The sequence below is a fragment of the Athene cunicularia genome, assembly GCF_003259725.1.
Source record: "Athene cunicularia isolate RWA chromosome 10 unlocalized genomic scaffold, athCun1 chr10_part1, whole genome shotgun sequence".
In the NCBI taxonomy this organism is placed as follows: Eukaryota; Metazoa; Chordata; class Aves; order Strigiformes; family Strigidae; genus Athene; species Athene cunicularia.
The window spans coordinates 1,399,816-1,417,562 of NW_020799112.1; the positions used below are offsets into that span (position 1 = coordinate 1,399,816).

General features: G+C 36.4%; 1 protein-coding gene across 1 annotated transcript in view; it reads left to right on the plus strand.

Annotated features, from left to right (window-relative positions):
- The window catches only part of NEO1 (neogenin 1), a 147,300-nt gene that overhangs the window by 2,811 nt on the left and 126,742 nt on the right, over positions 1 to 17,747 (plus strand). Inside the window, exon 2 of the mRNA XM_026856000.1 lies at positions 4 to 16. Coding sequence (XP_026711801.1) covers positions 4 to 16 — 13 coding nt within the window. The remainder of the gene's footprint in view (positions 1 to 3; positions 17 to 17,747) is intronic.

Genomic DNA, 17,747 nt, shown 5'->3' on the forward strand with positions numbered 1-17,747 from the left:
AAGCTCACGGTAGCAGGTAAGTCTCTTCTGTAGTGAAGTGTATAATTAACAGCATGATAATGTAGATGTATACTCTGCCCTTGCAAAAAGAGGAAGGTGCATTCCAAGAAAGGAAAAGATTGTTTCATCAGTTATCAGTGAAACTGGAACATTATCTCTCATCTTACTAGCTGAAACTTGTCATATATTCTATTCTTCTAAGTGGCTTAATGTGTGTGTATTTCTCAGGAAATGCTGAACATCAGGAAAACTGAAATGAATGGATTAAAAAAAAAGTATCAGGTGCATGTAATCAGAGGGAAGATTTACCACAGTTGGGGGGGGGAAGCAGGATTCTACTTTCTTTATGTATAAAATACCCTTGAAAAGAACTTTTGCTGCCTGCTTATATGCTGAAATTTATCTGCCCTCTGTCATGAAATGTTTGGGGAGCTCCTAAAAGCTAGTGAAGTGTACAATCCCTAAAGAACTAGAAGAGTGGTAGAGAAAGCAGAAGTGCTGGGGTTTTGTATTTTTCTGTTTCTTGAGTATCAGGTGTGAGCAAGAAGGTTGAAAAGTTACAACCAACTAAATGCTTAAAACTTCCCTGACAGACAGGGAGAAACCCAAGTCATAACCTCACTGTTGGTATTTTGAGTAACCTTTAGATATGACTTAGCAATAGCTTTTATATCGGGGTAGAAAAGAGTTGGCATGTAAAAATAAAGAATATGGCTGGGGAAAGTGATCTGTTTTCAGAATGTCATTTGCTTGTATCTTAGGGCTTGGGAGTGTCAGATTGTGTGTTTTGTAAACAGTATAGCTGGAAGAGACATAATTACTTAGAGTGAGAAAACTAATGGGGAAAAAAACTCAAGGTAAACTAAGGCAATGTAACTAGGAAAAAAGCCTATAAAGCAATTTTCTTCTGTTTCTCTAATGATGTTTGCCATCCTCTTTCAAGCATTTTTTTTCTTTGCTTAATAAATGTCTTGAGGTAATGAATTCTTCCTGACTAGAACTACAGCATTTCCCAGAGCTGCTGCTTACTTTCATTTATATTCTGATGTTGTTTCCATTAAGTTACCTTGTAGCATTGTTGTGAAACATCAGAAATAAAAAAAATTGGGGTTTTATACCATAAAGGAGTGACTTTCTGTGTCTCTGAGAAATACATTTTTAAGTTTCTTGGCAATGAGGACAATAAAAGCAGTTCTCACACATTATCTCGGGCAATTACCACCTTGGTACATTGCTGCTGTCATGATTAATTCTGCTGCTTTCCACATGAGATCATTCAGCATCTTGCTTCCATTATCTTTCTGGTCTATATGATCATTAGGTAAGGTTAATGGGGTTAAAAATGAAGGTAATCCAAAATGTCTTCAAAATTTCCCATTCAATATTCCTGTATCAGTGTAGAAGATACTATTTTATTTAATAGTTTTTAAAACAATGGAATTTTAGAGCCTTTTTAGTATTTAAAATAAAAAAACCCCACCCAAAACACAGTTCTGGTGTTTTGTTTTCAAAAAAATCTTTGCTAGAAAACTCAATAAATATAGTCTAACCCAAGCCAATATGAACATTTATCACATAAATAGTTTCCCCTTTGTCTCATGTTGACCTAACAGCTGTATTAGGAAATTATTAATCAATTCCATGTAATAAAAATTGTTGGTTTTTTTTGTTCAGAAGTAGAGGAGATGCTCTTGACACATGTTCTTCATTGCCTTATGCCACCATGTTAAGTTAGAAACCTGCAGAAGAGCATTCTCTGGCTTCAGTGTGCATAAGTTGTTCTGCTGCTCAGAAAGATTTGACAAATGTAGGTGTGTGGAAACTCTAACTGCAAAGAGCTGTGCAAGACTACACAGAGTTTAGTCCTTTAGTTGGGTGGAAGGGTAGCTTTGGTTGCTAAAGGCTTTGGAAGAGGAGATGGAATATTTAAATTCTGGTTAAACTAGATTGCTTTTCTTGACCTTATTTGAATCCCTCTGTTTTATCAGTGGTTTTTAATACTTCTTCCTCTCCTGTCTTTCTTTTAATTGGAAGCTTTCAGGCTGCGATAAGTGTGGGGATAGTTAGCATAGTAAGGTCTCCTCAGCCTCAAGATAACCGTGAGAGGCAGCTAATTCCCTTCTTAATTGAGCAGTCGTATGTTGAATTCATATGAGGTATGTGAATGTTGTACTGCAATGCACCTGATCTCTTTAAAAAGAATGTTATGAAGCATAGCTTGCATGTTTTAACTGCTTCTTATTAAATAAATCATTGCCTGAAAGTGACAAATTTTGGTGAGTAATGTAGGCCAGGGCAAAGAGAGAGAATCCAGTACATAGATGCTGTGTTCCATCATATATATGAATGAATACAGGTTTTGAGGTTTTTAGGCCAACTGCACTGTTTTCCCTAACAGCTGATAGGTAATGCTGAACAATCTACCTGTAGTGAGTCTTGCATAAAGATCTAACAGGCTGATAAATTTTGATAAATCTCTCAAATTACTCAAAGGACTTTTTATATATTATAGTTTGACAGATCTAAAATTTTTGAATGTGAGAGACTGAAGCTCTTTTATTGCCATAGGGTGACAGATACTGATAATGCAAGGTGTTGCAAGGTGACAAAGGGGCTTAGTCAACCGTTGTATGAAAAAATCAAACCAAAACACACACTCTCTATACCTGAGTGCAGACTGGTCAGACAGTGACTGAATGCTTTATGTTAGAGACCTACTTTCTTGGCTTCTTGCTTCAATTTATGTTTTTGACACCGTGCTATAAACGTGTCATGGCAGGGGAAAATTGATGATGGCTGTGGATTGGCAAGTTTGTAGTGCATTTGACAATGGGCTTATAAAGAACCTTTTCCATATGTGATAATACATGAGAAGCCTTTACTCTTCAGGTTTTCTGAGGGGTGGCAACTGAGACTCCTATAGAAATTGATCTTTTCCATCTTTAATCTAGTTTCTCATGTGATTTAAAAAACAAGTCAGAAGTTATTATAAAGTTTTACATTATGAAGAATAGTAACGTGATTGGTCTGTAACTTGAAATTGTATGACGTTGTACCTTGACAGTAAGTTGTTTATTGTTCTACCAGACTTCTAGTAGTAAGCTTTGATTTTTAGAAAGTGCAAACAGCAGGGTAGTTTTAGGATACATGTATTTCTTTTACCTGTTAAGTGTGTGCTTCTACATTTTGTTTCATTCTAGCAAATGAAGGTTGCGATTGTTATTGCCAGTGTTTGTTTCTTCCTTTCTTCCTCTTGCTGTGCAAACTTAAGTATGTTATCATGCTCTAAACTGGATTTGTCAAATAACTCATTCATTTTTAACAGTGATTTTGCTTGCTTTCTTTGAAACCAGAATATGACCATACAAACATCAGGGTAGTGGAGGGAGATGGTATGGTGGTCATATAGTCTGTATAATGTATAGGGTTTTGCCATTATCATGATAGATTTGAACTAGGGGAAGTCAGAGGATCTGCCTAATTTATGTAAAGCCACAACACTCCTTAATCAGTGGCTTAGTACAGTACGTTTTTTAAAATTGGTTTTTGAAATGCAAACCTGTCTTTGATACTTAAGTGCCAGTTAGATTTTAAAAAGGGTGAAGGGTTGGAATAGCTCTTACAAAACATGGATTAAAAAAAATTTTAGAAAATTTTTGGGAACTGTTTCTAATTCATCTTGGAAAAATAAATTTGTAAGTATTAGTAAAAACTCTAATGATACTAGCTTTAAAATATTCCTGAGATGATCTCTTTTTCCAGTCACTGTTTACTATTACTTAGTTAAAGCTTTCATAAAGTTTTTATTGAGAGAACAGACATACAAATATCTAAAAAGTTTGAGGCGTGACAGTGGCACTGAGTTTCTTCATACAGATTTATCAGTTCAATACATCAATTTAAAGATTGTTCACTAAATTATTTATTTCACCTGTTGTCCTTTTTCCCCCAGTGAATCCATTTGTTTTTCTTCCTCTTCTTCAACTTGTCTTTGCATTTGATAATATTTGGCTTGGAGCTCTATATGTAATTTCCTTAGTTGTGATGAGGTAGCTGTGTTACTAGGTATGTCTGAGTTTCATTAATTCAGAAAGCAATTGGTGATAACTTATGACATCCTTTCTTTCTCCCATCTTGATTAAATAATCTCCTTATTCTCATTTAAATGTTAATAGAAATTTTATTTTCAAACTTTCGTTTTGTAATTACTTTTAGACAAAGTACAGGAAAATCACTTTTCTTAAGAAATACTCCTGCCATGTACTATCAAAATCTAAACGGGCTCAATAATAAGAAAAAGCAGGTTTGTATTTAGTAAAGATGTAATATAAAGATGTAATAATACTTTCAGAACCATCTGAGAATTTTGTTAAGTGCAGCACTGTCCAGAATGAGCACTGTTTCTTCTCTGAAAACCATCATGGTGAAGCTTTAATTGTTGTTTCATGTTGAAAACACAAACACTGAAACCTTGATAGACTTCCTGTTTTTCCTTTTACAACTCAAGTAGTACTTGAGTGACTTCTGTGGGTTGAGGCACATCATGTACATACTTGGAAGAGAGATTTGGAGCCTAATTCCAGGTATGCTCTAGCACTTTGTGGTGCTCGGCATGATGTTCTGTGTAGTTCTCTGCTTTTTTGATGTGAATATATCCTTCTTCTGCTAGTTCATTTAGTTAATTGTGTAACTGAGACTCTACTGGGCTGCTGAAGCCTCTGGCTTCAGATCCTACTGCTGTGGCATGGTGGAGTGGTTGTTGCAGTTTCATTAACATAATTGTCTTCACTGTTGGGTTGTTTGTTGGGGTTTTTTTCAGAATTTCATTTAAAACCTTTGTAGTAATATATTTGTTTGAAGTGAAGTATCTGAAGTCTAAATGTCAAAATGCGTTGACTATGCAATTACTTGTCCCTTTGTATACGGTATGGTCATATCCACACGATATGCAGTAGATAATCACTTCCATTCCTTCTGCTGACCTATCTCCATCCATATACAGAATTGAACTCAGGGCCCAGGAAACGCGATAGGGTTGTGTAGTGAAAGAAATGCTCTGTGATATTGCTCCCTTGGGTCTTGTACAGCTTGGAAGATACATAACCCCTTTGTCGGGGGATTGCAGAAAGTGAAGATGATTCCTTAGTGAGCAGGAGACTTAAGACCAGAGGAGGAAAGCTGTGAACTGTATTCTCTAACCTGCTGCATAGCATTATACAGAACCTCTCAATAATGAGGAAGTCAGACTCTTGAGTTGTGCTTGTCCGGTGTGATTTACTTGATGTCTCTACATCAGATGTAGAGAATGAACTTCACTTGAGAAATTGGTCTAATTTTTAGCAGACTAGATTGCCTTCTCAGGGTTTATTTGTATCTTGAATATATCTGGCTTTAGGCTTCCAAATTGATGACTAGAAGAGCTGTCTGTATAACTGCCACTGAAATTACAGCATGTCTGGATGAGCAACTACTGTTGTATTTAATGTAATGTGGCTTGGAGGAATTAATTGAGTTATGAGCCAGGAGGTGCTGGTATCTAATCCTGCTTCTATTGCAGGCTCATTATATGGTCTCAAGAAGATTTCCATGATTTGCCTTTTCTCAATGGGCTAATAAAGATTTTTATCTTCAATAAATTTAGAGTATTACTTTTTATAATGTACAAAGATGCTGTAAATGAGTATGCTGAAAGACCATGTAGAAATAAGTAATTCCATATCCATTACACTTTTTGGATGATATGCGGTAGGTAAAGTTGTGGCCAAGAAATTATTATCCAGCACATTCCCTGAGCACAGCTTGTGGAAGTGAGGAGGATCGGATGGATGTGTTCTTGCAATTAAAGCTAGATCTCTGAAAGGCACACCATCAAAGAGGTACATTGTGGTTGTGAGAGCTTAATTTCTGTTATGTTACAGTATTTAGCTATTTAATATCAAAATAACTTCTTTACAATTAAACAATGGTGAATAGTTAAGAATTTTGCTCAAATATCACTTCAGGTTGAAATTTTATCTCTGATTTTTACCATAACTACTAAGAACTGCATAAAAGTAGTCAAGTTGTACTGTCCTGGAATTGCATGTCTTCTGCAAAGTTTGCCTAACTTTGAAGATTACAGCTGAACAGCATTTTATTTCTTACTGGACTGTGTGTGTGTCTGTGCCATCCCGAAAGGGTAAGAGAGAAGTTTAGCTCAGTGGCTGGGCAGAACAAACTATGTGCATATACCAGCTCGTTGGAGATGCAGTTAGGTTAGAAATAACAGCATGTTTTTACTCAATATTGCATATTTTCGTTAAGAGCGAGAGGAAGAAAAATCTTGATCTGATTTTCATGAATAAAGAACTTTCTGTACCTTGGAATTGGAAAAACCCAAAGAGCGTAGATACTCCAGTGGAGGGTACTTAAGAGCACTTAACCAGTAAGTGACACGGGTGATAAATTTTCCTTGCAAAAATAAATTTTCTATGAAAAGAGCATCTGCATTTTTCATAAATTGGCTTAGATTTAAAAATGCATTTCTTGTCAATGACAAGAGTCATTGTGGTAAGTGGAAGGCTGGTTTTAAAAAAAAATTGAAGTTTGTCAACTGTTACTAAAACCAGAGAGTTTAGCTATTTAAGATAATAAACGTTCTACCTTTTATATGTCATTCTAAATTCTTAGAATCCACATTTGTCCAGTTAAAGTAGGAAAAAAAATCTCTGAGAGCCCTTGGACTGACCTGTATTAGTACCTGGACTGAAAGCAAAGGTCCAGATTCACAACAATTATAAATATTTTCACTGTAAGTTTAGGAAAAAAGAATTCATACACTTTGTCATCATTTACTTTCTTTTGAACAGTAACTGTATAAATTTGGGAAATGGGAACAGAAATGACTGAGGTAATTTGTGATATTGACCATTTCACTTTCTGGGTATGCAACCTGAAAAGGTTTGCCTCTGAGAAACTGCTGGTGTACCATCCTTTCCAGTAAAATCCAAATGCCAAAACAAAATGATTACTCTGATCTTGAATGACCTGTACACCTCTCGCAGGATGTTAGAGAGTTAGGGTACAATTTTTCTTCCAGAATTTGGCTGAGCTTAAATTCTTTTTAAGGAGGTAATGCAGGAGAGGACTTGGAACTGGCTATGACTGAAATAAATCTTTTAACATGAATTGGTAGAAATCTAATAAGACTGAATCAATGTTGTTTCATACATGAATGGAAGTGTTGGGGGGATCAGTAGGATATCAACAGAGTAACATCAAAATTTAGGAGAGGACGAAGTGTTGCTTCTGTTCCCTTTTGGGCAGCAATTTGTCCGTCTCCCTTATTTTTGTAGTATGTATGCCAGGAATTGCTTTCTGTAATTTCTCAAGCCTGATTTCAAGTCCTTGTCTATGCAGTTAAATTATCCTGGTTTTCAGAGTGCTGTGTTCTTTCCACAACTCATATGAAAGCAGTCTACTAAGTTATGATTTAGTATCAGACAGCTTCTTGCCACATCCAAAGCAGATAGCTGTACAGTTTGTCTGCAGCTGAATTGATTATTCTAATCCTGGGTGAAAGCCCACAGCAGGAGAATCTTAGACCTGCTTGTTTTTAAACTCTTCATTGCTATCTAATGATTGTCATAGCCTAGGTGAAGAGATGCTGATTTGCTAGTTGAATCATGTTAAAACCACTGTTCATATTTAACATTTGGGTTTTCTTAAGCTTTTTTGTTTAAAGTTTATTACACCTCATATCAAATAAAATCAAACACCCTATTTTGACTAATACTATCCCTGTCCCTAATTGCGTGGGTCAGTGAGCTAGTTAAAGCTTATTTGTGCTCATTGGAGGGTAACGAATCCTCTCATGTGGTTATAGGAGAGGGGGCAGAAGTACCTCTGTAACACTTGTGCCTGAACTTTCTGCTTTATATTACTGTTCAGGGGAAAAAAAAAAAAAGTCTGTTTTTTCTAGAATGGAGTTAATGTTTTGTGCAATGAGAGATCCTCCACTCAACCCAGTCAGAAAAGGTGGGAGGGATGATTATGGATCTTAGGTGGATAGATGCAGAAAAAGAAATCCAAATTGGTGAAGCCTCAGATGTCCATTAGCAACTATCCCATTTACATGTAGTGGAAATCTCCCTTTTTGCTGTGATATTTTAAGGTGTCTGTGGTAGCTAATCTTCTTGAATCTTAAATGCACAGCACAGAAGTGTTTAAATCCTGTGGTCATTCATTAAGTTAAGATTTTTCTTAATAAGGCATTATCTTAGGTGCAACATTCCAGTCATTATAAACCAAAAAGATTAGGTTTTATCAGTTTACCAGCTTTCAGCTTAAATTATTAAATCTTATAATTAGCAAGGAAACTATTCTTTATGCATCTGGTTAATGGACAAAGTTGTCTTTAAGTTAATGTACTTGGAAAAAATACAAACTTACTGTAAATAATAAAAAGTTAAAGCTCTCTTCAGTATGCTTTCAAATCTTGACCTTTGGTTTTTGAAAACGTAGAAGGCAATATAATCTCTAGAGAAGCATGAATTCTACGACAGCAGAGCTTCAGTGCCAAATTTCTAAAATTACTTGCATTTATAGTAGATGATCTGTTGATGGGTGATTCTAGATTGTGATACAGAAGTAGAAACTGAGAGCATATTGATTATGCATCAACACCCCTAAACAAGAAAATTGGGTGAACTTTGTTTAGATTAGCTTTCTCATTTGTTACTATTTTCACTCAGATATGTGTTTTTCCTTATTTACGTTCCGCGTGGCAGCACCAGCAATCCCTTTTGTAATTTTGTTTGACAAGTTTTCACATAGTTTGCTCACTAAATCCTAAACTGTCAGGCAAGTGATAGTTACATATGCAGCCTGTATTCTTTAACTCGCTGTATTTGCTAGTGTGGGATTCAACAAGACATTTCAGCTTTAGTTAGTGTAAAAGTGAAGGGTCTTCGTACTGTCATTGTTTAGATATTTGATCAACTGAATACTGCATTTTGAAAATGGTTAGAACTTGTACTATCACACCTACCCAAATGAAAGATGACACAGAAGCAGTAAGGGTAAGAAGTATCATGGCTGAAGTGTGTGTATGATTAATGATTTATTTTTTTTTCATGATAGAAATTCAGGGGGAAGTTTAAGGACACTGAAAAGGAAACAAAAGGGAGAAAAATTATTTTCAATAAGGAAAAAATGAAACTTGCTCTGGTTGATTTCAGTGAGGTTACTTCTTGGTAACAGTCTTAAAAGCATAGTATATGTCTCACAGTTCATGTAAGTACACAAGAAATAAATGTTAAAAATTATTTTTAAACCCCTGCGACTCCTATTTATTTGCATATATAAACCCCTATTTTAGGGGGAGGAGCATGGGGAAAGGTCTCTAGATAATGTATAGGTTTCCATTAAAGGTCTTGCTTTTCCTTCTCTAAGAGCTTCTGAAGTCACATTCCTGGATTAGATGTCCTGTCAGTGTGCTTTTTGTGACGATTTTAAATTGAACACATTAAAAATAAAGCAAAGAAGGGCTTCAACATAGAGGGACTTTTAAAACACACTCTGATATGATGAGCTTAATCGGTAGCAACTGTCCATGATGCAAGGGTCGGTGGTATGATAATCCACAGTTTAGCTGTTATTCTCCAGATCCCTTTCAACAGTTTTGTCAAATAATTTGCTAGTTACACTCCTTTTAGTGTTTCTCCTTCTTTCTCCCATGCATCCTTGTTGTCTCTAGACATCATCTTTTTCAGCTAGGTGTTTGTATCTATAGAAGTTCTTCCTCCTTTGTATTTATGTCTCTTGTGTCTTCAAGTACTCTATTTTGGGGGGGTTTCTCAGCTATTCATGGATTCCAAGTATTTCTCTGTGAAACTGTTTAGATTATTTCCTGTCTCTAAATGTCTGTTGTCAGGTACCAGCTGTCTTTGTCACTGTCAATAGAGTTGCCTGCAAAAGTTTTTCTGATCTTTTCTTTCTTCCAGTTTCTTGGTAAATTTATCATGACAGTCCTCTCTGTGCATTAATCTTCTTTGAATAGCTTGTTCACATGAGCTCTCGTAATTGATAGCCTCGCCTGGATCTAAAATTATTTAAACTGTCAAGCTCTTTTCTTTCACCAGAACACTTGGATCTTATTCTTCTTTTGTTATGGCTATTGATTTTGTTTTAGAAAGAGTAATTGTGAGCCTGTACTTTTTTTTTTAGTCAGTCTATTGATCAAGACCTGAGGTTTCTTAAATGTTGAGACAATCTGCATACCTTATCTTAAGGTTTTCTCTTAAAACACCACAGTGCTTTCTTCATTGTCCTCATTATTAGAATGATCTTCAACAGTACCAAATAAATTATTCCATAGTTTGCAGGTCATCTGTTCATATTTTCTGTGGTATTAGAAATGTCTACTTACCATGTTTCTCAGTGTCTGTATAGATCAGATTCGTTGTGGCTACTGTAGCTCTTCCTGCTGTCTTGAACTGCTGCTGGAGCTTTTCTGTTCTTTGGCCCTTTAATTGAAAGTCTTGCCTCTGATATTAATGGTGCTATTATTTCACCTGCTCCATTAGCAGATTTTTTTTTTTTTCCTGTATTCCTGTGCCATTTCTTGCAGCACTTTCTGAGCCTGACTTTCTGCTGTGCCATGGACTGACATTTCCCACCTGACCCCTTGTTACCTTTCTTGTCATCGATGACCTATGTATTTTTGAAGATCTTCCTTGAATCACCTTTCTTGTTGCCATTATTTTCCTGGAATAATTTATTGACTTCTTGTTGATATCACCTGACTAGAATTGGGATTTGTTTGTTTAGCCTTGGTCTATTCTCTAGTCTTGTCCTTGTTTTTCAGCATTTTCAATACTTCATCAAAGATCAGTTCTTCATTTCTGGTCTCCTGTTGTGTTTTCCTCCAAAGGGTTTCTGAGCTGTGTCCATCAAGGAAGGCTGGATTAATTTCTGGTTTAGCTTTTTTTTTTTTTTTTTTTTTTTTTTTTTTTTGATACAGCTGAACTTTATGATGCTAGAGGTTTCCTTAACTGCTTCACTCCTCTTGAGCCGCTACACATACTCAGTTATCTTTGTTGGAAATTCTGCCAGTACGCATTCCGTGGTTGCAGGGTGACTTTCATTTTGAAGTTACCAAGCACCAGCCATTCATCCCTTCTTGGAGCCAATCTTAATTCATTCATGAAATTCCTCTACCACTTCTCCTGGATCCTCAGCTGGTCAGGCTGTGAGCCTGGATAATCACTACAAACCTGGAATGTCACAGAGCATAGCAAACATACACTCAGCTGTTTCATCTTTTTCGTTAGGACCCATACCCCAGTTAATACAATATCAGGATGTACTTCACGTCTGCTCTTTATTTCTTGGTTTGTTTTAGTACTTCCTTATTCCCAGGATTTCTGCCAGAGGTAGTGTTTGGCAAAGTGGCATCTTGAAGTTATTTCTAGATGTTTGATTTCTCTTACTCAATACTGTGCTGTCAATCAGGAGACTAGTGCTTTCCCCAGGATTATCTCACCGACTTTTGTCTCATTTCTTTTCATCAAGCTTTTGCGAGAGGCTCACATGGGATTACTGTGTCCTGGTTTGGGTGTAAAGAGTTGTTCCAGTCTAAGCAAAGTTTCTTCAGAAATCAGGATCTCTATATGTTTTTCAGCTGATGGACTGAGTCCAACAGGTGCTCTGAGGTTTCTGTGTCCTAGTTCAAAATCAGAACTGATCTGTACTACGTTATCAGATTTGATCACATCAATTTGTGAGGTTTTTCTGACATCTACATGGCTGTGTTGTTATGCTCTCGTATTTCAGTTTGGGCTTTCAGGATATTAGGCTTTGCAAAGTTTACCACTGGTATATAAAGGACAACTATATAAACACTTTTTGTCTAGAATAAATACTGAGAGAAACTTTTGTGCCAGGTGAGACTTTAGAGTATTCTGATGTGTTTTACTAGTTCAAACACCTTCTTAAGTTCTTGTATGTGTGATTTTTTTTAGTTTTGTTTTTAGTTTGTGGTTCTGTGGCAAAGCTCAGATCCAAGTCTGAGAGGGGTTGATGGCAACCTCAGATTCATGTGATCTAACTCTGTGCTCGATTAGTTTTGCTCTAACTTTCTCTGTTAGAAGCTTGTTTTGACTCTGTGTGTGTTAATTATATGAATACAGGTAGATATGTCAGTGTGTGCATTACTGATATGTAAAATGACATCCTCTCCCTTTTCCTCTTTCTTAATTCTGGTTAAGGGATACCTTTTAAAAACAGTATATGCCATGTTAATTATGCTACCAAGGCTGTGTTTAACAAAGTCAGGATTGTGATTACGTACTAAAATTTCTCATTCATGTTGTGTATTCCACATACTTCCTGCTTTAGCCAACAAGGACATCTGGTAAGTTTTTCACTCTTCATGTAATAATCCTTCTAAGAAGACTTACCTTCCCTTGACTCCTCGTCTTCTGTCCAGATTTTAGGCCAGGTTGCATCCTCTCCTGTATAGTTTGCGTAAGCAAGAGAGGAAAAAATTGTGATAGTTGGTGTTTCTTCTTTGTAGAAAGAATTAGAAGCATCTGGCCTTTATCTTAATTCAGGTATTGCTGGACTTCTGTTCTCCATTAATGTTTTGTAATTATGAAATGTAATCTATTCACTAGTGAGATTCATGAAATATGTCTTATTAACAAAATTATATTTTAAAACATGTTTCACACCTCTGCCACTCAGACAAATGATGCTGAATAATGTTCAAGCGAAGGAGAAGAAAAGGAGCTGTGATAATTTAATGAAGTGTCCACAGATGGCTGGACTTATTAATTTTTTAACAGGGTTCGGGTGAGAAGCTGATGTGCTAACAAAATATGCAGCATCTTTGAGATCCGTTGCTTCACTGAAGGATAACAGATGTTATATCTATTTTAACAATAGAGTATCGTGTTTCTGTACTCCTTTACCTACTTGCATTGCTAAAATCTTCATACTTCCCACTTTACTATTTTAATAAAGTAGTAATAGAGTTATGGATTTGTTATAAGTTCAAATTTAATTAGGCAAACAAGAATGCGGAAAAAATTAAAGTGTCCTAAAACTATCAGCAGTTTGTGTAATCATTCACAGTCTCTTTTGACTGTGTTTGATCAGAACAGTTTAATGCCAGGGGGATTGTAAGGTGAAAGCTGCAGGATGGCAGTGTTTGTAGATGATACTACTAAAGTTAGTTTAGACTTGGGTAAGTTATGAGAAACTTGTGTAACATTGAGCAATACAGGGAAGCGTTATGTTAAATACCAGTCTGTGGAGTAGCAATAGAGGAGATTCAGGTGCATGACAAAAATGCTCACACAGACTTTATTTGACAGGCTTGTGATCACGTAGTAAAGGTACACAACCCTACCATAGGCAGGGAAAGAGTGAATTCCTGTGCAACCTTCTGTTGCCCTAGAGATGGGGAAGTTGTTATCTTATTTTTTTTTTCTTTCAGTCTTGATTTGGCAAGATTGATGCCAAAAGGTTAGTAGGATTCTAAAAAGGATTAAATGTGTAAATAGCAACCATGTTAAATAAAAGTGAGCATTTCCAGTGGCTGCTGACAGTCTGTATTTAGAGCAGAAGGCAAGCATTTACTCTGACGTTAGTTAGAGTATTGTCATATGAGTGAGTTATTTAGTAATTGTTGATTATGGAAGTGTGTTTTTACGGCCTCCTTGAAAATGATTGGCACTGGCCATGGTCGCAGAGGGACTGCTGAGCTAGATTAGCATCTGGCTCAGTGCAATGAATTCCTCCTCTTCTGGAGAGTACAGGAGATGAAATACTGGCTCCATTGAAGGCAGGAGACTACAGCCAGAATTTTTACCATCTGTGTTTTCCAGGAGCATGGGAATGATTGCTCTTCAAGGCACATCTTTTTCAGAAATTGAGACAATGGACCACAAATCTCAGTCAAGCTTAGACTGGGAATGCTGGCTAAATGGACAAATTTGCATTAAGTAGACTGTTCATTCGCATTCTTACCATTGCTCTGGTCTTTTGATGAAGGGAGTAGAGAGACAAAAGGGAAGGAGAGAATAGGGACAGAATTGACCCCCACACACGCATGCCCACACCTCCCCCGTTTGCATTGTCCTAGCAGTAAATTTGACATTTGTGGTGCATCTAATTCCTGTTGTGAATGCATGTGAGAATCTCACTGTTGCTTATGTCTTCTCCTACCAGTGTTTAGAGAACTTTCCAAGTGGAAAAATCATCCTTCCTAAATTGAGTTTATTAACCTACGTTCCTGCTAGGTCAGTAGTATTTTCCTTCAGTGTCCTAAAATCAATACATAATGTATGTGTGCTGCCACAGAATGATTAATGTATGTACAGACATCAAAAAATAGTCTTTGATATTAAAACCCCAAAGTATAATTTATCATTAAATTCATTTAGCAAAAGATTAGGTAGTATCTTCAACTGAATGCCCTGCAACATGTGGGTGAAGAGTGGGTGCTACTTGCTCATTAAAAATGTAACTCAGTTTCATTAGATCTTGTTGATTGAAGTGACTGGGAAATACAAACCATTGAGGGAAAAAAGGATCAATGTTTTTTAAATGTTAACTTAAAAAAAATCATTTTAAATGTGTAGTTTAAATAAAAAGACTGAATTTGCTTGCATGGTAATGCATTCAAAACCAATTCAGAAAGTTAAGGAAATGCAAACTTACAAGGAGATCGATTGATATTTTGAAGAAGAATATAGAAGCTCTGTGATTCTGAACTCGTAGGTCAAGGGGTATTTTCTGGTAGTATACTGCTGCAGGAGGTATGTGAGCACTCTGGGACCTGTTGCTGTATTTATAAACAGGTCTCAGTTAATGATAATTAAGGGTTATATTTAGGGTGTCTTTTGTAATACATCGTTATTGTTTTGTGGTTGTCTGTTGGCTAAAGCAAAAGGGTCCTCCTTCACAATGGAGGCTTTTAAGCAGTGCAAATTGCAAATAATTGTAGAATAGGAGAAAATTACTCTTTAGGACAAAATTATAGCCTAGGTTAAAATATATATATATATAATATAAAACCACACAGAACTATGATCAAGTAAAGATTTTACTAGCATTTAAGATGACCTGAAAAATGAACTGTTATTTCATTGCTAGTGAGTAATGAAACAGTCTTAAATAAATGTTATTTAACCTTAATGGAGCACCTGCACACAACAGAATATACAATGCCTTTCTTGCCCAAAAAGTGAATACTATTAGTACGGGATTTAAAATAAAGCATAGTTGAGCTTTATGTTAGAAATTGCAGGGCTTTAGTCCTACAATAACATTCTCACTTACGCTAAAGTTGCTGATACAATGACTGATACAATTGTAGTTGTGTAGGGTAAAGGGATTGCAACAACTGAGGTGAAACAGAAGTCATAGCGCTCATCTGATAAAATGAGGGAGATCCAGGACTCCCTTCCAGGCTGGTTAAAGAATTGGCTTAATATGCAGGTCTCTTAATAAAGATTTCTAATGAATTGTGAATTCAAGGACTAGTACACTTTTCTTGAAGAATAACTGTTGTAGAATGTGTGTCCAAAAAGAAACAGGGTGATCATAGACCAATTAGTCTGATCCCAACACTGTGCCCTTTTTAAAAGGATTTTGGAGGAGAAGGTAATTAAGACAGATGAAAGTGGAAAGAAGGCTAAACTGTAACATGACTTTTGTCTGCGGTTTGCATCTGAGCTTCTTGATGAAGCAATAGATGTCTTGGAGCACTGTAATATGATGGGCATGCTGCAGCACAGCCTTTCGATACACTGTCCTGTTAGAAATTATTAAAGGTCAAAATGATAGAAATTTAAATGAGAATATTGAGATAGATAAGAATCTGAGGTAAGTATGAAAATTTAATGGGTTTTATTGAGAGGGAGATTTTCAGAATGAAAAGATGCCTCAGAGACAAGAGTTTAGAAAGATCATGTTTAATAGCCTCATCAGTCATTTTGCTGTAAGAACAGAGTACTTACGTACAAAATTAGCAAGTGTGTCAAATTTAGGAGACCTTGTTACTCTTGCTGTGGCCTCATTGGTCTTACAGGAAGAATTAAATGATGCTATAGACTGCATGATGATGAAACTTATTAGCACAGCGTGCAAAGTTAGGCAGATACTTGGTATTTTACCTAGTTGGGACAGAGGGACTGGTGAATCTGCAAGAGAAACGAAGGCTAGTTTGTGGATTATAGCGTTGATTATAATGTGCCAGTGTCCAGAGAACTAGTGTGATGGTGACATTTTTTGGAAGATCTTTTCAGTGGACACAGAGAAGAAATATTAATATATTTCCGTGGATGTTTGTGATCCTAAATTAGAATAGGCACTTCAGTTTGTCTGTTGTCTCTTTGTCATTCTGTCAGTGGTGCAGGTGGGAGAATAAGAGACAGTGGTTATCAGTTAAAGCAAAAGAGATTCTGACTGGATTTAAGGAGGAAGTTCTTCACTGTGAAGACAGACAGGTTGCCCAAGAGGTGGTGCAGTCTTCATTCATGGGGATGTTTGAGATCTGACTGGACAAATCCCAGAGCAACCTGCTCTGACCTTGTAGCTGACTTTGTACTCTGACTGGGTCCATTCCTACCCAAAATGATTCTGTGATTCTGAGTCTGTAAAGATGGATAGGTTGGTTAGGGAAATGAGGAAAAGAAACTAAGAAATAGGGAGGGGAAGCTAGAAACTTTCTTCTCAGAGGAAAAGTTGTGGAAGGAGCCTCCAGATAGTATTCCAAGAGGGGAGAAAGTATGTAATGGTTGGAGACGGACCTGTACAAGGTAATGGAAGAAATTGCTTGGCAAAACAGAAGTGATCTATATGTTAGAAAAGTAACGTCTTAGAATTCAGTCCAGCTGTTCTGAAGGACTGGGGAGGTCTCTACAGTCTTGTACCTCCTCCCCAATTATACATGTGTTTTACATTCAGTTTGTTTTCTCTCTATAGCATCAGAGGCTAGCCACAACTAGAGAGCAAGTATGCTGCTGCTTCTCATTGCATTAACTTTTTTGATCTCTCACATGGTGGCACATGATAACTTGTGGATTTGGTCTTTAATGTTTAATATAGGATGTGAAGATAGTGTTTTGTGGGTTTGCTGAAATAAATCTCTTATGTGGCTGGCTTTGAATGCAGAGCACCAGGGTTGGTGCCATTGGTCTGGTTCAGACTTATTTTTCTATGGGTGAAAAATATATAAAAGTTTTATGGAAAGTATGTATTAAAATTTATACTTATATAGATGCTAATAATGAACAATTCTACAGTCCAAGAAAAGAAGTTTTTCATTTGAGTAAGAAAAGCCTGAACATGTGACATCAGATGTTACTTCTTGCTGCTTCTCCAAAGATCTACAAAAATTGGAGAGCAAAGATCAGACAGTTTAAAAAATAAACAAGAAACCCATGGGATTTTCTTGAACGTGAATGGGGATTCAATCTGAAAATGATAGAAGGCACCATTTAACTAAAGAAATACATGTTATAGACTCTTTCTTAGGCAGTAAAATATAGTGAATATGGACAGAGAAAACTACAGGTCGTGGAATTTCAGCATCAGTATATGATAAGCAGCACGTGGTAATGTACCTCATTAGGAAGCTGAGGCACAAGAGGTAAATAGGTTGCCCATCCCTTTTCCACCCCTTCATGTTAAAGAGCCATGCAGTATTTTTATATCCATGTGTATTTTGCATGCTTCAACATCAAGTTTAAGTTCCT